The sequence below is a fragment of the Phacochoerus africanus genome, chromosome 11 (assembly GCF_016906955.1).
Source record: "Phacochoerus africanus isolate WHEZ1 chromosome 11, ROS_Pafr_v1, whole genome shotgun sequence".
Taxonomy (NCBI): Eukaryota; Metazoa; Chordata; class Mammalia; order Artiodactyla; family Suidae; genus Phacochoerus; species Phacochoerus africanus.
The window spans coordinates 101,571,234-101,599,110 of record NC_062554.1 but is presented as its reverse complement, the minus strand read 5'-3'; the positions used below and the strand labels follow the sequence as shown (position 1 = coordinate 101,599,110).

At 36.1% G+C, this 27,877-nt stretch overlaps 1 protein-coding gene across 5 annotated transcripts in view; it reads left to right on the top strand.

Annotated features, from left to right (window-relative positions):
• Positions 1 to 27,877, top strand: part of PHTF2 (putative homeodomain transcription factor 2) — a 126,355-nt gene that overhangs the window by 84,949 nt on the left and 13,529 nt on the right. For 4 of the 5 annotated variants that reach the window (XM_047754201.1, XM_047754203.1, XM_047754204.1 and 1 more), the window contains 7 exons: positions 5,407 to 5,593; positions 7,636 to 7,791; positions 14,518 to 14,736; positions 21,127 to 21,255; positions 23,371 to 23,643; positions 23,874 to 24,005; positions 26,453 to 26,539. In XM_047754201.1, coding sequence (XP_047610157.1) covers positions 5,407 to 5,593; positions 7,636 to 7,791; positions 14,518 to 14,736; positions 21,127 to 21,255; positions 23,371 to 23,643; positions 23,874 to 24,005; positions 26,453 to 26,539 — 1,183 coding nt within the window. Of the gene's footprint in view, positions 1 to 5,406; positions 5,594 to 7,635; positions 7,906 to 14,517; positions 14,737 to 21,126; positions 21,256 to 23,370; positions 23,644 to 23,873; positions 24,006 to 26,452; positions 26,540 to 27,877 lie in introns of those variants that run through there. The other variant, XM_047754205.1, reaches the window with a different exon arrangement.

Genomic DNA, 27,877 nt, shown 5'->3' with positions numbered 1-27,877 from the left:
TTTTTAAAGGTCATGTCCTCCTAAGAATATTTTTGACACAGATCTACCCTTCTTGAATGTCAAGCATAATACTTTAAAAGAAAATTTTACACAGGTCATGACATCCAAAGATTAAAGTAGTAGGCAAGTTATAAAATTATAAGCTGTGACCATGGCAATGAAATAGCACATTGTATCTTTGTAAATGCTTTTTCTTCAAAGTCCAGTGCAACAATGTATAAGTGTCAAACCACTGTGTTGTACATATGAAACTAACATCAATTATACTTTAATTAAAAAAAAATCCTAATATGGGAAATACTACTTCTATCATGGACTAAGTAAAATTGGCATAGACTTCTATGTCTCTTGTTTTCAAGATACTACTAACCTCACTGCCCTGGTGCTTGTGACTCATGGTATTTGGGTTGATCTAAGAAAATATTGTTAACTCTGGTTTTATTAAGTGAACGTATTATATGCATTAAGGGTATCTTTCAAAAGGTAGATCTTTTTGTGGATAATACTAAAAAATACCATTTCTTTCCTAACCAGCTTTTTTCTATCCTGCTTATTGTTTTTGGTAGGGAATGATGATTTAGATGCATGTGTTTATTTAAAAATCAAAGTGCTATTAATATGGAATCACTGTGCTGTTAAAAAAAAAACACAGTTACAAAAAAATAAAAACTAAAACTGAAAAATAAAATCACTAAATTCTCTCCTGTAAAGGAAGAGACCCTATTAAATGATAAAAAAGAAAAAAATCAAAATGCTTCAGTTTATTTTTTTACTTTCTTGTCTGTGGAAAGTCCTAGGCCAGGGATTAAACCCCAACCATAGCAGTAACCCAAGCCACAATAGTGACAATGTCAGATGATTAACCTGCTTAGGCCACCAGGGAACTCCTTTCTTTACATATTTTAAAGTTACCTTAAATAGAAGTAGCTTCCCTTCAAAAATGTACTCTATTTCACATTTATTTCTTTTATAACTCTCTCACTCCCACTATCTTTCCCTAGTAGTTTTACTTCCTTATATAAAGAAATGAGAGGAATAACTTAAACATCTGAATCTAAGCAACCTGTGTTCCTTTTGAGAAGTTAATAATATTATTCTGTAAAGTTCTTACTTTCAGCAATTAATGGCAATGTGAATGATATAGCAGTCAGTGGTAAAACTAAGCCTTGCCTGGAGCAGTCACAATTTTTTGACCCTATTCAGTCTGTGTTATTGGAACTTAGCTCTCCTACACTTTCTCCCTTCGACATTTCCTACACTCAGTTCTAAAGTATGCCCTAGAAGTTACCTGATGGCTCAGTAGGTTAAGGATCTGACATTGTCATTGCTGTGGCTTAGGTCACTCAGCCTGTGATGTGGATCTGGCACTGTGGTGTGGGTTTGATCCCTGGTCCGGGAACTTCCATGTGCTGTGGGCATGGCAAAAAAAAAAAAAAGTTGAAATTTTAAAGTTCAGTGAAAAGGCTTAAATTCCCAGATAGAACAAGAACAGCTTTTTGGAGATCAAATTTCTCAACAACAACAAAAAAAATGAGTTCCTCCTGTGGCACAATGTGGTAAGAATTTGGTGTTGCCACAGCTGTGGTATAGGTCGGAGATGTGGCTCAGATTCATTCCCTGACCCAAGAACTTCCATATGCCTTGGGTGTGGTGAAAAAAGGAAAAGAAAAAAAAAATCTCAACAATAAAAAATCCAAGAAAAAGCAAAAACCAAAAATAAATAAAGTACGGCCTACTCAGAATACTGATTGTGCTTGTAGAAATGTATAATTTCGAAGTTCCTGTTCTGGCACAGTGGGTTAAGGATCCAGTGTTGTCTCTGCAGTGGCTTAGGTTGCTACCGAGGTGCTGGATCAATCCCTGGCTCTGAGTCAGGGTTAAGGATTTGGCACTGCTGTAGCTGCGGCCTAGGTCATAGGTGGGACTTGGATTCAATTCCTGGCCTAGGAGCATGTATATTCTGTAAGGGTGAGGCAAAAACAAAAAACAAAACCCAGTATGTACTTTTATTTTCAAATAATTTCAAACTTGAAGAAATGTTGAGAGAATACTGCAAAGAACTCCCATATATCCAGGTTCAATTTGTACTTCCTCTGCATCAGGCCTGGAATCAGCCATTTCTTTAAGAGGAGTGGTATATAGAAACCAAGATCTGGATGCTAGATGTGCTCATTGTTACTGTGGTGTTGCTACCTTGGGGCCTTCTCAGTGGACAGAGGTAGAAAATGTGTGTTTGTGTGTGTGTGTGTATCCTTTTATATTTGTATTTATTTCTTTATCAAGATATAAGCCATGAATTTGCAGTGGTAGTTCCAATTCAAATACAGTACCACAAAGCTCATTTTATATTTTTTCTCCTCTCTATATCTTCCTTCTCTATCACTGGAAAACAAGGTTCCTGTTGTCTTCACTGTATTTACTTATTCAGTTAATCTTCTGTATATAGTCCATCTCAACATCTTTGGGCGGCACCTTGCCCCCCTCTCCTAAAATCACCTTCAAATGAGGTGCTGTTATTGGCTGTTGCTGGGCTTCCCCTTCTGCTGGAAGTGCTATTATTACCGGCCACTGCTAAACTTCCTCAGTTTGTATTTTGAGCTGCTTTGTAAATGCTGACGGTTATACTTAAGTGTAGTATTTTATCATTTTACCTTGAGTAGCGATTTATCTGCATTTAGCTCAAGAGAAACATCAGATAGCTACGGTAGCTTATAACTTACTGTTCATGTCTTCTGGTAGTGTTACTTGTACTTTAAGGAGATACTGGGGGAAGAGAACCCAGAGAAGATTGGAAGGAGGCAGAAATAAGGAAGGGAGGAAGAAGGAGATAGCCGAAATGTAGATGAAATGAGCGCTATTAGTACTCTTTCCCTTGGCTTGACATAATCTTTATTCTGTTTTGATAGAGAAAGAGTGTATTCCCCTTAGAAAAATTCTTAAAGCAGCTGTTGTTACTGATTCAGAACCCTTTTCACTACACTCATATCTTTTGGCTCTCTAGGGTTCTGTTTCACTCTCAAAGTTGACAGCTACTTTTTCTGCTTTGACCATTGACTTCTAGGCCTGTATTTTCATCTGCCTACCGATCTTTCTAGCACTTCAAGTCCTGGATACTTCAAGTCCACCATTTCCATTTCTCCTCTTACATATCCAGCTGGTTAATGGTTCTGTTCTACCAACTTTCCAGCCCTCCTTCACCTCATTCACCTCCTTCCCACTCCCTTTCCAGCCCAATACAGCTTCCATGAAGCTTCATAAATACCTTTCCCACACACTCTTTCTCTTTGAGTTCCTCACACTTTCAAGATATCATGTAACTTCACTTACTTTGGTCTTTTTCCACATCCATGTGTTGTACAGTGTTCAAGGGAGAGGTAAAGAGGTAATCGATGTTTCTATGCCTTTCTTCCCTATGGAGAGAAGGTCACAGGTTTTCTCTGCACCTTTTATGTTCTCTTTTGCCCTTTCTTCTCTCCACCATAATTCATTTTCCTCCTTCCCTCTGCCATTCTTCAATGATCTTTGTTCCATGGCTCATTCCTTTGGTCTGGCCATGCCTCTTAGGGTCATATAGAAAAATAGGGTCAGTATAGCAGAAATTGACAGAGAATTGTAAATCAACTATACTTTAATAATTTTTTTTTTAGAGAAAAGTGTCAGAAGTGTGAACTCTTTAATCTTGCCACTGTGTGGAGGTAGATGTGTTCTTTGTGACCAGAAAGCATGAGAGCTCTGTAGAACATATGGGAGGTGTCGTCTGCCTGTCCCCTTTAGTAACCTTGCAGGAGAAGGTGGGAAAGGATAGGGGCTTGTTTGTATAAGATAGAAACTTTCTAGGCTTTTTGATGGATGTGTTAAGAAATCCTAAGAGTTTCCCAAAGAATAAGCGATTGGAGGCAGTGTGGAGAATATAATTAACCTCATAGTCAGAAGGTCTGTGTTCCGATGCCAGTTCCGTCCCTAACTGCTGTGTGACCTTAATTTAAATAAGTCACCTAGGCCTCTTTGATTTCTGATTCCTTGTTTACAAAATAAGCATTTAGCATAGATGAGTTCCAAGATCCTTTACAGTTCTGAAAGACTCAAATACAACTAACTTTATTGTTAAAGATGTTTTCCCACATTTAAAAACCTTTTGTTTTTTGACCTACATGATGGCAATATATTAGTTTTATTTTCCCTGTCTTGCAAAACGGAAACTCGAGGGAAAATTCAAGGGAATTTATTTAAATATAATTAAATACAATTGCTTTTTAATAATGTTTTGTGAGTGAGTTAATCTGCACATTTTAACTTTGTGTGGGATTTACATTATATTTCTGCTAACCATTTCTTTTGAATAGGCTTTCTTTCATCCACTGGAGTTTCTAAAGAGAACTCCTCAAGCATTTTCCTATTAATCAAAAATGTCTTGTTTATTATTTCCATCTTATGTTTAAGTGTTGAGAAAACGTTAATACCTATAAAGGAAGAGCCTCAATTGTAGCCTTTTGATACTTAGAAGCTACATATTATAACATTTTTTCAAGAGTATTTCAGTAGGTGAAAGAGGTTACTTTTTCTTTGTGGTCTTCATTTTTACCTTTTACATTATGTAAAATCTTGTATACAGTTTTACCTTGTTTCATGTATTTTTATGTTATAAAATATCCTGTGTTGGAGTTCCTGTCATGGCACAGTGGAAATGAATACGACTAGGAACCATGAGGTTGCAGGTTCAATCCCTGGTCTTTCTCAGTGGGTTAGGGATCCTGCGTTGCGGTGAGCTCTGGTGTAGGTCGGCAGACGTGGCTCAGATCCTGTGTTGCTGTGGCTGTGGCCTGCAGCTGTAGCTCCAATTAGACCCCTAGCCTGGAAACCTCCGTATGCCACAGGTGTGGCCCTAAAAAGCAAAAAAAAAAAAAAAAAAACCAAAAAAAAGGCCTGTCTTCATTGCATGTAAAAATGAATTTATCAGAGATATTATGTATCTATACTAATGGTAAAATATTAAAATTAAGTTAAACCACTAATTGCAGCTTTACTTTATAATACTGAGATTTTTTAAAAAAACAAGACTTTAAAAAAATATATTATTAACTATAATAAAATGTGCAAAATTTTGATCTTAGATTTTGCTCAGAGACCAGGTGATTTTGACCAAGAATTACTTGATAAGGAGAGCATGTCTCTTAGAATTGCTGTTTATAAGAAGTCAAAACAGAAAATAAGTTGCATAGGACATTGGTTTACATGTTTATTTTATATGATAAATACTATATTTCTAAATTATTTATTTTAAAATAAGGTAGCGATTAAAATGCTAAGAGATAACTATCAGACTTAATTATTAAAAGACCATATTTTTTATTAGTAACCTATCCACAATAAGTCCACATAACATGCTTCTCATGTTTTTCTCTTTAGATCAAAGAAAGCAAAAAATTCAATTGATAAGTCAACTGAAACTGACAATGGCTATGTATCCCTTGATGGGAAAAAGACTGTTAAAAGCAGTGAAGATGGAGTACAAAGCCATGAACCCCAGTGTGAAACTCTTCGACCAGAAGAAGCGACCTGGAACACAGGAACACTGAGGAACATTCCTAGCAAAGTAATAATGATTTTTAACAACAGGTTTTGTCTTCTTATATTAGCTAATGGGAAGTGACTTAGATGTAGTAGTTGCTCTTTAATATATGTATTTTCTCTAGAATTGATTCTCTGAGCCTTTACAAATCACACTGATGAAGTGGAAAATCAAAGTAGTGTGAATAAATTTGATTTCCAGTATAACTTGATGCCCTCTGAACTGATTGATGGCTCCAGTTTTTCTGAAATGTTAAAGTACTTAATGATTTATAGTTGATATTTGTTAAACCGTACTTTGTATTTCCCCATTTCCTTGTGTGTAAGAATTCATTTCAAGTGGAATATCTAAATTATTCTAGAAACTGATCTCTAGGACCCTGGTTTTCCATTCATGCTCTCTATAAGAAAATATTATCTCAGAGCTCCCATCGTGGCTCAGTGGTTAACGAATCCGACTAGGAACCATGAGGTTGCGGCTTCAATCCCTGGCCTCGCTCAATGGGTTAAGGATCTGGTGTTTCCGTGAGCTGTGGTGTAGGTTGCAGACTCGGCTTGGATCCTGCGTTGCTGTGGCCCTGGCGTAGTTCGGCGGCTACAGCTCCGATTAGACCCCTAGCTTGGGAACCTCCATATGCTGTGGGAGTGGCCCTAGAAAAGGCAAAAAGACAAAAGAAAAAAGAAAATATTATCTTGTTTTTCTTAGCTTCGTTACTTTTGGTGTCAGCCTCTGTGTTTTGTTTTCAATTTGAACAAAAATTCTTACTGAGGAAATAATTTATTAAGGATAAAAATTGTTTACTTTTCCTAAAGAAACCCTGTGTTTATTGGAACAAATCTTTCTCTTTGTTTCACTGAAGGGTTTTGGTTAAATAATTTATTCTTTAAAAGGTGTTACAGTAAAGGGAGTTCCCATTGTGGCTCAGCAGGATACGAACCCAACTAGTGTCCATGAGGATGTGGGTTCCATCCCTGGCCTCACTCAGTGTGTTAAGGATCTGGCATTGCTGTGAACTGTGGTTTAGATCACAGACATGGCTCAGATAGGGCGTTGCTGTGGCTGTGGTGTAGGCTGGCAGGTACAGCTCCACTTTGACTCCTAGCCTGGGAACTTCCACATGCTACAGGTGAGGCCCTAAAAAAAAAAAAACAAGAAAAAAAAACATGAAGTAAAAAAAAAAAACGTTACAGTAAAAATAAAATATGGTCAAATTAAAAGGTGTTATGTTAACCTGTGTTACATTTAGGGATATAAGCGTTAACATTTGTGTTGAGGAATCTTAGTGAAGAAAAGAGGATTCTCTATTTTGAGTGGAAAATGTGTTACTGCTTGATGGTACATGTATTTTCAGTACCTACAGCTATATAATAAATAGCTCAGGGCAGCAATGAAATATAGTCCCTTACTCTGACTTTAGATTTTTAAGGCATTTAGCTCTGTGGTAATGTGAGCCTAACATCACCAGGATCACTCAACAAATAAGTTTTTAGTCGTACTGTTTTCAAACACATTTCCAGGTATGTATTACCTACTAACATATGAGAGGAACATGAAAGTATCAATAAAATAATCAGCTCTGGAGTCTCTAAATTTCAGAGCTTCTGAAATCTGGATGTCTCTTACAAATCAACATGTACGTGGTGTTGTCTATCTGATATGTGCTACATTTGGCTACCAGTCACCTCCTCCTGCCTCATAACCCATTATTAAATAAGTACTGGTCTTGTGACTGATGGCATTTTCAGTTTGGGACAATAGTAAAATTCATATCAAGTTTCTCAGCTGCTTTTAAATGGTCTTTGTTCTGCTTTTTCACATTCTTTTGTGAACAGATATTGGACAAATGACTATTGCATTACTCTTAAAATAAAAAATAAGTATTTTGGATACTGATTTAAGACTTTTTTAAAAAGAAAATCAGGTAGTACTTATCAATTACTGTCAGGTTTTTAGAGGTATTTGAAGGTATATGTGTATATGTATGTGTAATTTAAAATTTTGCAGTTTTAAAGCTACAGAGTTGGTCAGAGATCATCAGTAATCTTCTTTGTATACTCCCAATTTAGGATACCCAAAGGACAATGACAAATGTCTCCGACGAAGTCTCCAGTGAAGAAGGTCCTGAAACAGGATACCCATTACGCCGTCATGCAGATAGGACTTCTGAGAGTATTCTTCGGAATAGAAAGTCACACCATTATAAAAAACATTACCCTAATGAGGTATATACTTTGGCTTTACATATGTATATACATATCTGCTTATGTTACTAATTTACTTCTTCAACAATTGAATATAATTGTTGAAATAATAAATATTTCCCATCAGAATCAGTATCTTGTTACATGATCTGTAAATATAGAGGAGTGGTTTTAGATTTATGTATTTCATGTGTGATAAATAGCTACACAGTTGTATACACGTACATTATCTCTAAAGACTCAATCATTCAGTTTGTTCTTTCCTTTTATTTATTTATTTATTTTTGTCTTTTTTTTTAGCTATTTCTTGGGCCGCTCCCCGAGGCATATGGAGGTTCCCAGGCTAGGGGTCGAATCGGAGCTGTAGCCGCCGGCCCATGCCAGAGCCACAGCAACTCAGAATCCGAGCCGCGTCTGCAACCTACAACACAGCTCACGGCAACGCCGGATCGTTAACCCACTGAGCACGGGCAGGGACCAAATCCGCAACCTCATGGTTCCTAGTCGGATTCGTTAACCGCTGCGCCACGACGGGAACTCCTGTTCTTTCCTTTTACAGACCATCCTGGAGAGACAGCCTATGAACTCCTATGTTAGTCTTTTCCACAATTTGAAAGCCTTTGGAACATCTAGATTATAGCAGAGTTATTATTCAAAGTGACTTCCTTAGTGTTACTGCTACCAATCGAGTTGCCCAAACTTTATTTTATTTTTTTATTGTTATCTCCTCAATACATTTTTTTCCTACTGTACAGCATAGTGACCCAGTTACACGTACATGTATACATTCTTTTGTCTCCCATTATCATGATCTGTCATAAGTGATTAGACATAGTTCTTAGTGCTAAACACCAGGATCTCATTGCTAATGCATTCCAAAAGCAATAGTTTGCGTCCATTAACCCTAAGCTCCCAATCCATCCCACTCCCTCACCCCCACCCCTCCCCAGGCAACCACAAGTCTACCACTATGGAGGATAGTATGGAGGTACCTTAGAAAACTATATGTAGAACTTCCCATACTTTAAAATTCAATTCCTTTTTCTTCTTTGATTCTGTTTTTCTTTATTGATGTCTGTTTTTCTCTAAGCCTTTTCCTGACTTTATCACATCTGTTGAAATGATCATATCTCTTGAAACTATTTAAATAGAAAAAAATTTCATTCAGATTTTTACATTTTATTCTAAGGACAGAACATTATCTCACTTTATGGCACATTTATTACTTTCACTTTTTGATAAATATTACCTTTTTTTGTACTTCTTTTTCTTGATGATTTAGGTGTTAAACTTTGGGGAAATCTAGTATTATGCTATGCTAGAATGTGAATACCTTAAGAGGTTTAACATTAGAAGAGTTACTTGTCCTTCATATACTCTTTGTGGTTATAGCTCTAGTTAATCATTCTAGTGACTATGGCTGTTTTTTTCTCAGTGGTTACCATTACAAAGACATTAATGGAGCTCCCGTTATGGCTTAGCAGGTTAAGGACCTGACATTGTCTCTGTGAGGATGTGGGTTTGATCCCTGGCCTTGCTCAGTGGCTTAGGGATCCAGGGTTGCCGTAATCTGTGGTGTAGGTCTGAGATGTAGCTCTCGTGTGGTGGTGCTGTGGCACAGGCCTGCAGCTGCAGCTCTGATTCGACATCTAGCCTGGGAACTTCCATATGATGCAGGTATGGCCATAAAAAATTTAAAAAATAAAAATAGAAAGACACTAATGCAAGTGTGTCTCCTCATTGCCTCTTCACCCACATCATCTGATGTACTATTTCCTGTTCCTAAGCCAGATAACCGTGCTTGTGAAATTCATAGTCTAGTTCCACACACAAGAAGAAGTCAGTTGATCATGGAAAGGATTCAGGACCTCCAGTAAAAGGAGGTCTCTACATTCCTATTGAATAAATAATTTGGCTTTAGAGATACTTTTCTTACCCCATAATCTTTGGTCTTTTGGTTTGCAGCTATATTTTGAAATTTTGAGATTTTTGAAGGGCAGAACATTATTCTACTAATTTTTTCTTTTTTTGGCTGCATCATGGCATAAGGAAGTTCCTGGGCCCAGGATCGAACCGGCGCCACAGCAGCAACCCAAGCCACTAGAGTGACAGTGCAGTAAGCCAGGTCTTTAACCTGCTGCACCACAAGGGAACTCCTGTTCTATTAATCTTAAACTTTTATCATGTTGATTAAAATCTAAATTTCAAGCTAAGTCAGGCTGATAATTAGCTAGTAGGCACTGGTTATTTTAAATCTTTTAAAAATGATATAAAAGATTACATAAAATAAAATCTGGTCTTGAAATTCTTCATCTCTGAAGCAAGAAACTTAAAGCTAGAAGATATTTAAAAAGCTGTATTTCAGTTCCAGCTTTTTTTTACTCTCAAGTTACACCAACTTCAAAGTTGCTCTTATTTTTATTTGACTGAAAAAAGCAAAACAAAATGTTTGAATAAGTAATAGAGAATTTATAGTGTTGCTTTGCATCTTTATGTATTTGTTATTGTACTTCTTCAAATTACTGATGATAGGACTTCTCCTGTGGCCTACAGCAAATTACTGGTGATGTTGTTTTGTTTTGGGGTGAGGCACAAAGAAGCCATCTGGGGAAGCAATTTGTGCAGGGGTAGGATGGGTGGACCTCACTGTAAAATACTGGTCAGGGACCTAGCCGTTTGTTATACGCCTTCCAGATGTCAGCATCTATAGATAGGTTTTCTTAGAGGCATTTGATTTTTCAGGGAGAATCATTGCAATCTTCAGGGGAATTGGTGTTGGTAGATATTATACCACGTTGCCGTGGTGTTTAGCACCAGGGTTGTTGGGAATGAGGCGATGATCTTACCATTCAGTGTGTGACCTTTTGCTTAAGCCTTCTTCTTCTTACCTCCCAACCCCCTAGCCCTATTCCCCAGCCTGGTTTCTTGCCTTTTTCTACTGTCTGCTGTATCTCATTAGCTTCTTCCAGTCTCCAACTGGGAAGATGGTAATAGAATTATTTATCTGGGAAATAGGCAGTGTCCCAGGGAATCGATAGCTCTTTTTAAGCATTTGTCCTGTTTCCTAGCTCTGTCTTGTTTTGCCTAACTCTATAAGTGTCTTTCAGTTGTTTTTTTATGTTTTTTTTGTTTGTTTGTCGTCTTTTTAGGGCCACACCCACAACATATGTAGGTTCTCAGGCTAGGGGTCCAAGTGGAGCTACAGCCATGGGCTTACACCAGAGCCACAGCAACGGGGGATCCAAGCTGCATCTATGACCTATACCACAGCTCGTGGCAACATGGAATGCTTAACCCACTGAGCAAGGCCAGGAATCGAACCCATGTCCTCATGGATGCTAGTCAGGTTTGTTAACCACTGAGCCACGACGGGAACTCCTGTCTTTGAGTTTTTATTCCCTGTTTTGGATTAGCTTTTCATCTAATGAAGGTAGTATTTGATGGGAAGCATAGTGATGAAACCATGGGCTTGGAGTTAGACTACTTAAGTGACTTTGGTAAAATTATTTAACTTACCTGAGTCTTGGTTTCTGCATCTGTACAATGGGAGAGTAGGAGACCAGCCTCATCAGATTGTTAAGTTTAAATGAGACTATGCATAATTGCCTGGCACAAGGCATTTATGTTATAAATGCTTATTCCCTTCAGATATTTAGTTCAAATAAGTAATCTTTTTTTTTTTTTAACATGATTTTATGCTCAGTTTTAGCTGTCTATCTAAAGATCTAAAGGTGAGTGGAGCAAGTTATATTAAATGAGCTATTGACTTGAACTGTCTTCTTCAATTCTAAAATTTCCTATTTTTAGGTTTAATTCAGCAATTTGTAGTGAAATTCAAAGTGGCCATTAGCCACCTAAATCTCACAGATAGAGTTCTGTTTGAAATATCATCGGTTGTAGGCAGTAATTTTTAGATTTTGTATTTGTAAAATGGCCCACTTATAAATCATTATTTGTCAAAATACATTTATAAAGAATTAGGGATATTTCTCTTTTTTTAATGGCTGCACCCATGGCATATGGAAGTTACCAGGCCAGGAACTGAATCCAAGCCGCAGCTGTGAACTAAAGCAATACCAGATCCTTTAATCCACTGTGGCAGGCCAGGGATTGAACCTGGACTTCCACAGTGCTCTGAGAGGCTGCAGTTTGATTCTTTTTTTTTTTTTTTTGTCTTTTTGCCTTTTCTAGGGCTGCACCCGTGGCATATGGAGGTTCTCAGGCTACAGGTCTAATCGGAGCTGTAGCCACTGGCCTACACCAGAGCCACAGCATCGCAGGATCCGAGCCACGTCTGCAACCTACACCACAGCTTACGGCAATGCCAGATCCTTAACCCACTGAGTGAGGCCAGGGATTGAACCCGCAACCTCATGGTTCCTAGTCAGATTCATTAACCACTGAGCCACGATGGGAACTCCTGCAGTTTAATTCTTAACCCACTGCACCATAGCAGGAACTCTAAGAATTATAATATTTCTTTATTCCTGAAATTGCTCATTAGTTGTACTTAAACAGTCATCAGGGCTTTAATCCTATTACTTACTTATGCATCCGAATAGCAAGGCCGTGTCAGAAATTAGTGATAGATCGGAGTTCCCCTGGCAGTGCAGCGGAAATGAATCTGACTAGAAACCATGAGGTTGCGGGTTGGATCCCTGGCCTCCCTCAGTGGGTTAAGGATCCGGCGTTGCCGTGAGCTGTGGTGTAGGTTGCAGAAGCAGCTTGGATCTGGCGTGGCTGTGGCTGTGGCGTGGGCCTGCAGCTGTAGCTCAGATTAGACCCCTAGCCTGCGAACCTCCATATGCTGCAGGTGCGGCCCTAAAAAGACAAAAGACAAAAAAAAAGAAAAGAAATTGGTGATAGATAATAAGCTAACTTTATCAAAAGTTTTAATTAGCAATTACTGATTACTTAATACAGTGTGTGCCTCGCTATGTAATGCAAACCGTTGTCGTGAAAACTGCTTATGCTTCAAATACTCTAGTTGACATTAGTGAATCAAAATTTTTTGGAGTGCTTTTCATAAAACAAAGACTAATTTTTACCTTTTTCTGTATTTTTCCCCCTTTTTGTTTTTTTAATTCATTTTCCTATTTAATTCTTTTGGAAAATATTTACTTCTCCCTCAAACAATCTTCTCCCACAAATAGTTTTATCAGTACACTAAATATATGTTTATGGTACCCTGTTCTAATATCAGTAACTTAATTATCAAAAATATATCTCATTCATTTAGACATTCTGTTACCTGTGCTAAGGATGGCAAAAAAAAAAAAAGTGTTTGTATTCTGTCTTTCATAGACTTACATTGTTTTTGAGAGTCATGATTTATTTGAGAATATGAAATAAATCAACATTTAATTAACACAGACAATATTATAGATGCTAGACAACAGTACAAAATTTATCAAGTGAATACAAGGATGAAACGATGCCCTTGATTTGTCACTTTAAGGATAAAATGATTGCCCTAAATAGAGAGTAGCTTTAAACTATCATTTTTTGTGCCCTGGGTTTGTACTAGGTTTGTATTAAGAGCCACAGAGCTCATTTAATTTTCAGTATCTCTTTAAAGTAGGTAGAGATGGTATTTTCCTGACACATTGTTGAGTAGGCTTTAAAGGAGGGTAGAATTAGCAGTAAGAGGTAGGAATGTAATCAGAGGCGAGAGTGCAAAGAACAAGCTATGTTTAGGGGTTAGGGAGTAGCCCTTTCTCCACTGGAGGATTAGTGGAGAAGAAGGTCTGAAGAAGCACATTTGAAGACAAGCGTGCTAGGTAAAGGAATGTGAACTTTATCCAGGAGAGCAGTGGGAAGCCACAGAAGGATTTTAGTCCGAGGAATGAAAGAACATATGCACTGGACGAAGGTTAATCTGCTAAGAGGGAAGGCCTTTCAGATGGGAGTCAGTCAGGAAGCTCTTATAGCAAATAAGCTGGGAATGATAAAGTCTGAATTCTGGTGGTAACATGGGAAAGAGAGAGGGATAAATATAAAACATTTTAAAGTAGAATTGACAAATCTTAGGGACAGAAGATAGCTAAAAACAAATCCAAAAATCTTGGCATATTTGACTAAAAGTATGGCTATTACTGCTCTTTATTTAGGAAAGATTATTTTGAATTAATTCAAATCAAAATTTTACTCAAAACCATTTTGTACATTAAATACTCCTAGGAAAGAAGTGAATGGATTAGAAATTACTTAATTTGTATCTTTTAATTTTTTACTTTTATACCATAGATTATCTGAAAAACATGAGTTGGCAGTTATATAAATTATTTAATTTTATATCAGTTTATTGAACTTGTGTTTGAAAAACAAAAACAGTAGATACATGAGTCTATTGTTGCTTAAAAAGAAAGACTAGAATTAAAAAAAGACCTACATTATACACATCAGTTAAAGTGCTGAATAGTCACAGACTATGCAGTCTATGTAGACTTAGGCTAGTCTCTGCCTGCCTGAATTCTGAACTTTTTATAAAGTTTAACAAACACAGATACAACCTTTGCCTGTAAAATCACACTTGAGCTGAGATATGAAATCAAACAGAGATAGGAGGAAATTTTGTTACTTCTTAAAACCCAGTGTGTATTTTAATGTTTTGTTATTCATTTCACTGTCATTTAACAGTGTGTTTGTTGTTTTAGCAAAAAGTAGCAATATATGTTTCTGATAGAATCCTTTGAGTTGGAAAGGGTACATAAATTGTATTAATGTCAAAGAATATCTTGATTTCAGGATGCCCCTAAATCGGGTACTAGTTGCAGCTCTCGCTGTTCAAGTTCCAGACAGGATTCTGAGAGCACAAGGCCAGAATCTGAAACAGAAGACGTCTTATGGGAAGACTTGTTACATTGTGCAGAGTGCCGATCATCTTGTACCAGTGAGACAGATGTGGAAAATCCTCAAATTAATCCATGTGTGAAAAAAGAATATAGAGATGACCCTTTTCATCAGGTTGGTTTACAGTGTTGGATTATGTGGAGCTATCAGTCCAGCTCTCTTGACTATATGTACACATTTTACAGAGGTGAAGAAAAAGCTTACACTGAGTTGAAATAATGTTCTTGTATTTTTTTTTTTAATGTGAGCTGTGGTTTGGCTTCATAAGAACATAGAATCTCAGTGTTTATATGATTTTGTCGCTCACCTTGCAAACATATGTTCCTCAGAAGTTGCTGGTAATTGGGGTTTTATATGTCAAATTGTATTTGAGTTGCATTGGTTCTTTTCTCACTCAGCATACTTCATGGTCAGATTCACCTATACCTGTGGCCTTAACATCACCTGTAAGATAATAATTTGCAAATCTACCTCTCATGTATATCAGATTTGTATCTCCAAGTGCCTATGTTAATGCTGTCCAACAGAAATATAGTAAGAGTTATGTAATTTAAGTTTTTCTAGTAGCCTCATGAAAAACATTTTAAAAGGTGGGATTAATTTGAATATTTTGTTTAACCCAATATATTAAAAATATCATCACTTCAACATACAATTAATATGAAAAAATATTAATGAAACATTTTAATACAAAGTTTCCAAAATCTATTGTGAACACTTGCAGCACATCTCATTGGACTAGCCACATTTCAAGTGCTCAGTAGCCACACTTGTTATTTTATAATAAAATTGAAGGTCTGCATATTCTAGGAATCTTTCTTTTCATTCTAAACATACTTGAGAAGATGGACCCAAGGGACATATTAAAAAATGTTCGTTGCAATGTGTATGATAGTGAAAAATGGAAAATAATGTGATAGCCAACAATAGAATAAATAAATCATGGCATGTGATAGAACAGTATACTCAGTTGCATACATCAAAAAGAATAAATCTCGTGACTATAACTTTTGAAAAAGGCAAGTTGCAGAATTATTCATAAAATTACCACTTATAATAAAATTTTTAAAAATGCAGGCTTGTAGTTTGTGAATAATAGCATATGTAGTAAGAGTATAAAAAAATGCAAGGGAGGAGTTCCCATTGTGGCTCAGTGGTTAGCAAATCCAACTAGGAACCATGAGGTTGCGGGTTTGATCCCTGGCCTTGCTCAGTGGGTTAAGGATCCGGCGTTGCCGTGAGCTGCGCTGTAGGTCACGGATGTGGCTTGGATCCCTCATTGCTGTGGCTCTGGCATAGGCCAGTGGCTACAGCTCCAATTAGACCCCTAGCCTGGGAACCTCCATATGCCGCAGGAGCAGCCCAAGAAATGGCAAAAAGACAAAAAAAAAAAAACCAAAAACAAAAACAAGGGAATAATAAATACCACATTTAAGATAATAGATTTGAAGAATAAAAGAAGGGAGTGAGAGCAGAGAAGTGTACAAAGTGAGTTTCAATTTTGTCTCTATAATTTTTTTAATTAAAATATCTAGTGGAAATGGGGGATAAAGTAAAAATATGCTAAAGCTTAGTGTTGCTATTCTTGATCTGATTGAAATGTTGCAATTAAAAATATATCCATTCGTCTTGGCTTCAGCTTCAGGAAAAGTGTCGGGTGGGGGAGAGAAACTTTGCCACAGAGGGTTGAGGAGTGAGGAATGATGTTTAAGAAGCATGGCCTTGACAGAGAAAATGAAGGAATGTTGTGAACATGTGAACATACTTGAGCACTTATGTGCAGAGGAGAAAAAACAGAAGGGAAGAATTGAAGAGGTAGAGGAGAAAAAGTTGTTGAATGAAGTTTCTTAGGGTTCTGGAGGGGAAGCATAATTAGGAAGCTTAGCCTCCAGCAGGGAGAGGAATACATCCTCTGATGAGATAGGAGGAGGAGGAAGAGTACATGAAACAACTGAGATTGTAAGAGAATTACTGCCTGATGGTCTTTATTTATTTATTTATTTATTGAAGTTCAGGAGGCCAGGTGGTGTATTAACAATAAAGAAATGAGATAACAGGATAAGGGGTTGTGGATGGTGGTGAAGGCTTGATGTTATCATTTGTGGGAAATGGAAATGGTGGAGAGAGTGTATGTGTTTGCATGTGTTCAGGCCAGTTAATTCATTGAAAGAGTCATACTGCCACATTACTGAGAGTCCAGGTGGAATCTGAAACCATGAATTTGTAGTTGCCCATCCTACACAGTTGTGTGATGTTCTCTGGAATAGTTGTAATAATAACAGTAAACTTTTAATAAGCATTTATTATATACCATATGGTATGCAAAGTAATCTAGATGCATTATCTCATGTAATTCTCATGACCTATGACAATGTAGTTTGTTTTTTATTTAGATGAAAAAATGGAGGTTTAGAATTAAATAATGCACTCAGAGTCATTCAGTGTATGTGCTAAGTAGTTGCTCTTCAAGGGTTGCTATCTAAGGGGAGGATATGCTGGTTGAAATAATGAATATAATGGAATCTAGACATGATAGATTGAGGAGGAAGTAAAACCAAGAAGGGACTGATAGATAGAAAGATAGGTGTGTTCAAGGAAAAGTGTTTTTTGAATTTAAAGTTTGAGAGACCTGGTAAGATGAGAGGTTGTGTCTGAAAACTCATTTCAGAAATAGAGCTGTTCTCTGTGGTGACAAGGTCTAAGGTATGACCATGGAAATAGTTGAAGGTACCTGGAATTTAAGAACTGAAACAAATATAATGAACAATGCGTGAGAAAAGGGTGTTGGATGAGTCATCTGCATATTCATCTAAGTCACTGAGGGTAATAACTGGAATTGAGGTTTAGGAAAATGCCCCTGAGCTATTTTCCCAGCAGCCCTATAAGCAGCACAGAGGCAGAGACCATGTGTTGTTTTGCTCTTCATTGTATCACACAGTGCCTGGTACATAGTAGGTGCTTAATGAGTATTAGTTGAATGAATGAATGAAACAAAAAAATTTCAAAACATGCCAGTTAGGCCTTTATTAAATGATGAAAAAATTATTTTTAGTGAATGCCCAATATACAGAATAAATTGTCACTAAACCTATCATGCCACTTTGTTTCCTTTTTTTTTTTTTTTGGTAAGATAAAATTTTTTTAATATTTAGATACTCTGAATATCTTATTATAGTATCCTAAGTTTACATTGGTTTTGCTTTTGGATTACAGACTTGATTTTAGACACATTTCATATTCTCAGGCTTCCAAAAAATAAACTGATGTTTTCAGTTTTATTAGTATCCATGTAATGGAAATTAGTTACCTTTATTGAAAAGCTGTCTGGCTTTTTTTTGTTTGACCTAGGTCTCTATTAGGTTTGGGAGGACCCTTTTCTGCCTACCATGAAGACTGAAAAAAAAATCTCTCTTCATCAAGAAGCACTGAGAATTTGAATCAGTGTATCCTAGTCAGGATATGACCATACTTGTAGCTTTGTTTTGTTTTATTTTCTTTTTAATAGTTAGAGAAACATTTCTAAAAGAGAAAATTTTTCTCCTGTGATCATGGCTGAGTATATAATAAAATAGAAGTCCACATTCAAGTGAAATTCATTTTTCAACAGGTAAAGCCATATTTCAGTGGTAACAGTTCTCACAGGTAGAAGCTTCAAGAAAGCCGTTGTCATGGTGAATTTATATGAAATAAAACATGCCACGATTTACGTGTTTTAATGTTCTCAGGCAGTTGTGAATAAAGAAAGAGCAAAGCGGTTGAGATTTTGATGAGGATGAGGAACAACTATTGAAAGAGTTCTAAATTTTATATTGAAAAACAAGGAAGAACTTACATGATAAAATTATAAAGTGGAATTATTTGCTCTGATGTTTTCCCTGAGACTTTATAAGTTTCATGTAATGCCTTTGTTCATACACTGAAAGCTGTACGTTTCAACAAGACTGTTTTTCAGTTTTTAGACATACACACACACACCCCTATATTTTTTTAATTAACTCCTTTTTAAAATTCTCCAGTTTCTAGTTGCTTTCTACTCTCTTGCTTTTTGCCTTTCTAGAAATAGGAGAATGCAGTTAAATTCTAGTTAGAGTAACCGGGAAGATGAGTGGCAAAATGAGTGCTTTTGGAAGGAGAGTGAAGCACTTTTTGATTTCCTGTTTCTGGACATTCTTGGTATTGTTCGTGTAATTCACTGTTACATACTGAAAAGAGAAACCTATATCTCAGTGGTTGAAATCTGTTGCCTTTCAGGCCCAGATTTTTCTGTTCAGCTTCTCATACTTGTTGCTAGCTTTTTAGTTCCGTTATGTTTCTTTTTTAAAACAAAAAATTGTATTATAGTTGATGTACAATGTTCTGTCATTTTCTGCTGTACAGCAGTGACCTAGTTATACATACACATATACATATATTCTTTTTTCAGTTATGTTTCATATCATTAAATTTCCATGGAAAGTTTGATATGTATTTTGGTGCATATTGTTTCTATTCCAAACTAGAATATTTTGTTTGGAAATAAATTATAAAACATTATTGAGGAACTGCATGAATAGTTAATAACTATCATAACTCTTTAAGACTCTCCAGTAGTAAAATATATACCACGAAGTTTATATTGTATATTTATTATTTATATTAAAATGGTATATCTTTGGAAAAGATAAATTTTTAGAGGAAATTTCTTCATAATCAAATAACTGAATTAAAAGAGCTTTGCTGATAGTATGCTGGTATGACTACTGGCATTCTGTTTTGCCTATATTTATCAGTTTTTACTCTGTTTATAGGAAATATGGTATATAGAGCCTAACATAAAGAAAATTAATGTATGAGATCAGAATACTTTCCTCTCTGTTTTCTTGCATACTATTATATTATTTTATACCTTTAACTGAAATGAATCTAATGAATCAGTGCAATTTTGCTCCCCCAGAGGAAAACACTATATTCCTTAAATTTACAGAAACATATCTTTACCATATTTGAATCACATTTTTGTGGTTAAATTACATTATTCTCCAAAGAATAAAAACTCTGAAGTAGATTCTGGTGTTCATTGTTAGAATTTTTCTTTTTCAATTTTTCAATTAAAATATTTTTGGCTGTGTCTGTGGCATGTGGAAGTTCCCATTCCAGGGATCAAACCTGTGCCACAGCAGTGACCTGAGCCACTGCATTGACAACACCAGATCTTTAACCCACTGAGCCAAGGAAACTCAAATTATTTTGATGAAGTATATTATAAAAATAAGTTAGAAATACTGTCATGTGGACAAATTTATCCCATCCTGGGGCTAATCTTTTAGTGTTACTTCTACCAATATCTGATAATGAAAGATTAGTGTTATATTAATGTTGTTACTATCTTTATTTTTATTTTTTAATTATTTTAAAAAAATTCTCTTTTTAGGGCTGCTCCTGCGGCATATGGAAATTCCTAGGCTAGTAGTTGAAAGGGAGCTGCAGTTTCTGGCCTATACCCCAGTCACAGCAATGCCAGATCTGAGCCACATCTGCAACCTACACCACAACTCACAGCTAGATCCTTAACCCGCTGAGCAAGGCCAGGGATGGAACCTGCATCCTCATGGATACTAGTTGGCTTTGTTACCCACTGAGCCACAACAGGAACTCCTGTTGCTATCATTAACCCCAGCTATCCTATTGTAAAGTTTTATTCCTTTAATTATAGATCTGAAAGAAACAAGAAACCCAAACAAACTTAAGTATTTGAGTTTTATTTTCATTAAAGCTTTTCTTTTTACCTTTTATTCCTTGAAACCTTGAAAGAGACTTTAATTCTACTTGGGAGAGTACTTCTGGTTCTTTGTGCTTCAGGGTGTAATATTTGCTCTGAAACAGAAAAAAAACTAAATCAATACTTTGAAAAAATGCTAAATTAATCAGAAAAGTAGCTAATTCACATATTAAGGGTAGGTGTATATCTCTTTCAGAATGAGGTTGGATCACTGTTTAGTGTTTCAGAGAGGTTCCAATCTCAGCTGTTATTGTTTTATATTGAATGATCATAAATTGGACAATCAGTAATGTAAGCAGTCATTATGAATAGGATGTCCATTTATCTTTGAACACTCATATGTTAAGAGTTATGTACATTGATTTACAGACTGACAAATAAGTGCTTTTGCTGACAGATTTTAGAGTTTCTGAACAATAGGTTGCCTAATATATGTTATAGAAAGTTAACTTGTATGTTTTTGTAACTATGTAATTTTTTACCACCTCTTCATTGTATACAATGTTAATTTTAAGATAGAATTTTAGTGTTGTTGAAATTGTGCATTATATAGCTATGCCCTGGTATATATATGTGTGTGTGTGTGTGTACTCTATAAATAAAATATGATAAATGCATTCATCAATTTCTACTTTTAATGTAGATAAATTTGTGTGTATAGAGCTATATATACACACATACATATTTTATTAATGAAATGCAATTAATATATTCACCAATTTCTGTTACTATTTTTTTTTTTTTAGAGTCATTTGCCCTGGCTCCATAGTTCCCACCCAGGATTAGAGAAAATAAGTGCTATCGTATGGGAAGGCAATGACTGCAAGAAAGCCGACATGTCTGTTCTTGAAATCAGTGGGATGATAATGAACAGAGTGAGTTTTAAATTTTTATTCTTTTAGTTCACGGATAAGAGTGGTTATTAATATATTAAATGATTACCGGAATGTTATATTTACAACCTACTCACCTCATTTCTTCAATCTGAAAAAAAGTTATTTGTAATTGACTGTGATTTAAACTGTGAGTTGTCATCAAATCACTCTCATCTTTTAGTGTTTTTCATTCTTTTGATCAAGAATAGATGATATAGGAGTTCTTTTGTGGCACAATGGGTTAAGGATCCAGCATTGTCACTGCAGCGGCTTAGGTCACTGCTCTGGCAGGGGTTCAGTCCCTGGCCTGGGAACTTCTACATGCCATAGTCATGGCCAAAAAAAAGAATATACAATTTAAAATTTTTTTGTTCATGCTATTTTTTATTTTTTTCCTCTCTTTTTTTTTTTTTTCTTTCAATGGAGCGAATTTAGCAGCTGCTAGATATATACAGGTGTTGATGAAAATTTATTTTTCTGTATCATTTCTCCTGGGTCATTTATTTATTATTATTCAAAACATTAAAAAATTCAAACTGGAAAATCTGTGTTGGTGTTTGCCTATTTAAATATATAGAAGTAATGCAACTAGTGATAAAAATTTTGAGTATTTGTGGAGTACAAATACTATGAATTTTATTATAGTTTTTCTTATTTCTTTTAGCAGATCATTACTACTTTTTAATTTTTACCTAATTCCTATGGACAACTAGGCATGATTTAACTTGCAGTTTTAAATTTCTTGTGTTTGTTACACTAGAATTGTTGTGGACACTTTGCATATGATAACAATTACAATAACTAGTTTCAGAAATTGACCTACTTCGTATTACCTATCTCTGAGCAGTGAAAAGCTATTACAGGGAATCTAAAGTCCTTGGATTTGGTTGATACTGTATACCTTAACTATCTGAACTAGCATATTTTTGCATAATGTATGATATGATGGTAAAAAAGTAGATGATATTTAAGATCCCTCTCCTACTAATTTTGTATTTTCTCATTATTTAATTTCCACTTTCCTTTTTTATAATTCCCCCACCCTCTTTTTCTTATTTAACTTCCCCCCCAGTATATTCTTTCTTCTAAAATGGTTTTAGAGTTTGAGATATCCATTTGTGTATTGAATCTTTGAAGTAAAATAAGAATTATAAATTTATCAAATCAGTATAATTCTAGATTTTTCTTTAATTGAATTTAAGTGGATATGATAGCTCATTTTTTAAGTATTGCAGTATTTGTAAATATTTCTGACTTTTCATTTTTATCTTTTTAGGGCCACACCCATGGCACATGGGGGTTCCCAGGCTAGGGGTCAAATTGGAGCTGTAGCCACCAGCCTACACCACAGCCATAGCAACGTCAGATCCGAGCTTAGACTGTGACCTATACCACAGCTCGCAGCAACGTCCAACGTCGGATCCTCAACCCACTGAGCGAGACCCCAGGGTGGAACCTGCATCCTCATGGATACTAGTCAGATTCATTTCCACTGAGCTACAATGGGAACTCCATTTCTGACTTTTAAAATAATGAGATACTGGAGTTCCCGTTGTTGTGCAGCAGAAACAAATACGACTAGGAACCACAAGGTTTCGGGTTCGATCCTTGGCCTCACTGAGTGGGTTGAGGATCTGCATTGCCATGAGCTGTGGTATAGGTTGCAGACATGGCTCAAATCTGGCATTGCTGTGACTGTGGTGAAGGCAGGTGGCTTCAGCTCAGATTCAACCCTAGCCTGGGAAACTCCATATGCCACAGGTATAGCCCTAAAAAGCAAAAAATAAATAAATAAATAAATAAATAAAATATATAAAATGAAATAATGAGATACATAGAACTCTTTTTCAAGATCCAGGTAAGACTGAGTTAGTAAATCCTTTTGCATCTACTTGGTAAATTAGAGATCTGGTAATGAACTGTTTTTAAAAACCGGAAAAATAATGACATTTGTATGTAATAGGCTCTCAAACTTTGAGTAAATTTAAATTTCATTATTCGTGTATTAAAACTAGTATATTTTAGCAAAATGATTTCATAATGCTTCATTAGGAATTCATTTTACTATAGATAAAATTTGTGTAAGGTTTTTTTTTTCTCTCTCTCTCTCTAAAGGTTAACAGCCATATACCAGGAATAGGATACCAGATTTTTGGAAATGCGATCTCTCTAATCCTGGGTTTAACTCCATTTGTTTTCCGACTCTCCCAAGCTACAGACTTGGATCAACTCACAGCACATTCTGCTTCAGAGCTTTACATGATTGCATTTGGTTCTAATGAAGATGTCATAGTTCTTTCTATGGTTATGATAAGTTTTGTGGTTCGTGTGTCTCTAGTGTGGATTTTCTTTTTTTTGCTCTGTGTAGCAGAAAGAACTTATAAACAGGTAGGTATAATAGGCTTCTGAACAGAAGAATTTTTTATCCTTTTCATAATAGTCAAAGTATTCCTGAAGTATTTTAGTATTTCATTAAATCATTTTGACCTGCTAATTATTTTCCTATTTTGTTTTTATAATACTTAACCAAATAAAATCTTAATAATCTTTGTTTTGTTGATTTTTGTTTTTATGTGGTAATCTACTTGAAAATTAATTTTTATCTTAATCTTTTTTAGCGATTACTTTTTGCAAAACTCTTTGGACATTTAACATCGGCAAGGAGGGCTCGAAAATCTGAGGTTCCCCATTTCCGATTGAAGAAAGTACAGAATATAAAAATGTGGCTTTCTCTCCGGTCCTATCTTAAGGTAGAATGGTAGTGATAAAAGTAATCTTAACGTGCTGGCTCCCTCTCATAGTTCCAGTTTCTTTGTCCATATGTATGTATGTCTAGGTTTATAGTCACATTTATACTCATATGGTGCTATGTGGCCATGCTTAGTGTTCATTTCGATCTATATGCAGAAATTCAAAGTAAATATTAAACTGGTTCTTTACAGTAAAATACCTGAAGTCTGAAAGGCTTAAATGCATTTTAGGTAGATGATTCAAGATCAGATATCCTAAATTTATCTTCGTTCATAAATCTTACCAACTTCTACTCATTCAAAAGCTAAATATTTGCTACCAAGAATGGTTATCACAAGCCAGCAGAGGGAGCCCACTGCTTAAAAAAAAGAATTAACAACAACAACAAAAAATCTGTCAATGAGTTGCCTCACTGAAGTGGCCTATTACTATTTGGAAGTATTAGCTAAGCCATCCTTTTCATGCCATTCTTTTCCTTTACTCTTTTAAAATAACTTTCCTAATTATGAAATTAAGATATAAAAACTCAGGAGGGAAATGGGAAACATCTGAATTAGTTTTAGGAAAACACTTTTTCTGAGGATTATTTCTTTGTTACATTAGCAGTGAATTTCATTATGTATGTAGTAATCATGTCTTAATAAATTTGACCGAAAGGCCAACTACCCTCTGACACACTTAGATCTTCAATGCTTTTCATTTTGAAGTAACAAGGAAAGAAGTAGAAAATATTTGTACTATTTGTCTACCCTCCTATTTAAAAAATTCGTTATTCTCTTTATTTAACTTTTTAAATTCAACTGAGTCCCCATTGGGAGATGCATACAGACTGGTGTAGATTATTTTCTCTCACTGTGATACCTCTGGAAGGATGGATATGATTTTTGTTACTTGGCTAAGTGAGAAGCCACCTAAAATTTCCCCTATCAACCCTGAATAGATAAGGCATTCTTTTATGCATTGAAGAAAATGTGTGAGGAAAACATGTAACCCCAGACCTATAATTATTCTGGGTACTGACTTTCACTCTTGCATTTCCATCATTCAGTTTATCACCAGTTCCCACCCTTTCTGCTTCTAGAATATATCTTGAATGCATTTACTTCTCTTCTTTTTTTTCCATTGCCACCCCACTAATTACAACAACTGATCATTTTCTGCATTGGTCTACTTCAGTTGCCTTCTTTTTTTTTTTTTTTTTTTTTTTTTTTTGGTCCTTTTAGGGCCACACTCACAGCATGTGGAGGTTCCCAGGCTAGGGGTCAAATCGGAGCTGTAGCTGCTGGCCTAAACCATAGCTACACCAACGCCAGATCCAAGCCACGTCTGCGACCTACAGCATAGCTCACAGCAACACCGGATCCTTAACCCACTGAGCAAGGCCAGGGATTGAACCTGCATCCTCATGGATACTAGTCAGATTCATTTCCTCTGAGCCACAATGGGAACTCCCAATTGCCTTTTAACTGGCCTCCCAGCCTTCCTATTCCCCGCTTTTAATATTTCCTTCAGTTTCCCACCAGAGAAGTCTTAAATGTGGGTTTGACCATATTCTTAAAGCTCTTTGAAGGTTCTCCCTTGCTCTTAGCATGAAGAACACAGTCTTAACAGGGCTTATAATGCCCTTGGTGTCCCAGCTCCTGCAGATAGCCTAACACTCTTGTCTCATTTCAAACACTTTCCTCCCTGCTTTCCATCCACACTCTACTGCTTCAGTTCTTTGAATGCACCTTGATCTTTTCTGTTTTATACTCTTGCTTACACCCTTCTTTCTGCCAACAACACTGCCTTGTTGCCATCATGCCCCTGCAGCTTAGTTTGGTGTAGCTCTCACTTCCTTGGGGAGATCTTCCCAGGCCCGCACAGTTTTGGGGGGAACTAGGATGTAGGCCTGGGATGATCTCTTTGAGGAAGTGATATTTATACCAAACTCCCTACCAGTTTTCTCAAATTATTCTCTACCTTTTCTTCATAGCACTCATCACAACTTATATATATGTGTGTGTGTGTACACACACACACACACACACACACACATGTATGTTTATCTGTGACTGTGAGCTTGATGTCTGACTCCCTGTGAGTTCCTGTGAAGAAAGGGTCCTTGTCTGTTTTGCTTTCTGTTATATTTCCAGCACCTAGCACAGTGCTTCATTCTGAGCAGATGCTCAAAAAACATGTTCAATACATGATTAGTGTTTGACAAAATGGAATAGTTGAAAGTTACCCTAAGAATTCTAAGCTATATATTCACCATGTTCACTGTGTTGCAAATCCTCAGGAAATAGTAACACTTTATAATTAAAATTTATCTCACAAATTAGGTGTATTTTCAATGTTGTAAGCTCTGATTACCACCCAGTGATGGATCAGTACCTTAATTGAAAGTGTGGAATTACCTGATAATTATTAAATATATTTAAAAGTTTTTTCCCTTTTTCCCCAGCGTCGAGGTCCTCAGCGATCAGTAGATGTCATAGTTTCATCTGCTTTCTTGTTGACTATTTCAGTTGTATTTATCTGCTGTGCCCAGGTGAGTTAACTTGTTCTGTGTAGAAATTAGATAATCAGATCTATAAATATTCAGCCTCATAAGGCTTTCTAATAATAAACAGTCAAAGTAATAAATAATTTGAAATTGACTTTTTATAGTTTTTTTCAGTAGAATAAATAAATGCATCTTTCTACGTCATGAACAGTAGATAGCTTATTCTCAGATGTTTTTTAATTGAACATGTAATAATTAGTTTTCATCTATAATTCAACTGGTTATCTTTATTTCCCTCAAAAGCTTATGAGTCACTAGAGTTATGAAATTGTTTCAGACTATTTTCCATGAATCTCTGCTTGATTTACATTTAATCTTAACTTTTAAAATTTATATCTGAATTTTCACTGTGACTTGACTGCCACATACTCTGAAAACAAATTCTCATTGCCAAAGATGAGTCAAGAAACACAAATGTATCTCAGGCTATGTTCTGTGCTATAGAATTTGAACTTCGATTTCAGGTAATTTGACATACTAAATGACCTGAAAATTCTGCTTTAAAACATCATACAATGGTGGTGGTGGGGACTAGCCTTTTAATATACATAAGTGAGTTTTTTGTATGTATACTACGTATATGTCTGAGTTACAAAGACAGTAAGGGGCCAAAAATGAACATAAAACTGAAAAATAGAGCAGTTAGTTTTATGTGTTAATGCTGTGGCAGCCCCATGAAAAGAAGGTGAAGTGCATTGTCAGTCTCAGTGTCTGAGAGACTTCAGATTTTATGCCCACATGAGGACAGAAGATGAGGTCTCAACCTGCCCTACCTCCTCCTACCCCATAAAGTCAGAATCCTCAAAGGCCTACAGACTTAGTGAAAAGGTGGAATGAGAAAAACAGTCTGGGGAGTTCCCTCGTGGGCTAGTGAGTTAAGAATCCACGGTTGTCACTGCTGGTGCAATTTGATCCCTGGCCCCAGAACCAGGCCCCCAAATAAAAATACTTTATTTTGGGGGCATGGCAAAAAAAAATGAATAGAAGTGAGATAAAATAACCCCCAAAACAGTCTATCACAACATGGGGAGACAGTGAGGAAGCTTGTTTGATTCTGCCTGGATTCTAGCAAGGAGGCAGGGAACGTCTTTCTTAAGAATATGTAGCCATAGGTTTGCCTTTATTACAGGTTCAGGGTTCAAATATACATTAAAGATCTTGTCCTGTAACCCCTTTGTCAAGAAATTAATGTAAAAAGTGATCCTAGATGCCTGGATATCTGGAAGAAGCAAAACCAAGATTGTTCTTGGGGCTGTGATATCAACCCTAGCTAGGCCTTACAGGATTTCCACAGATAAAGCCCTGTCAGGTTTCAAAACACAT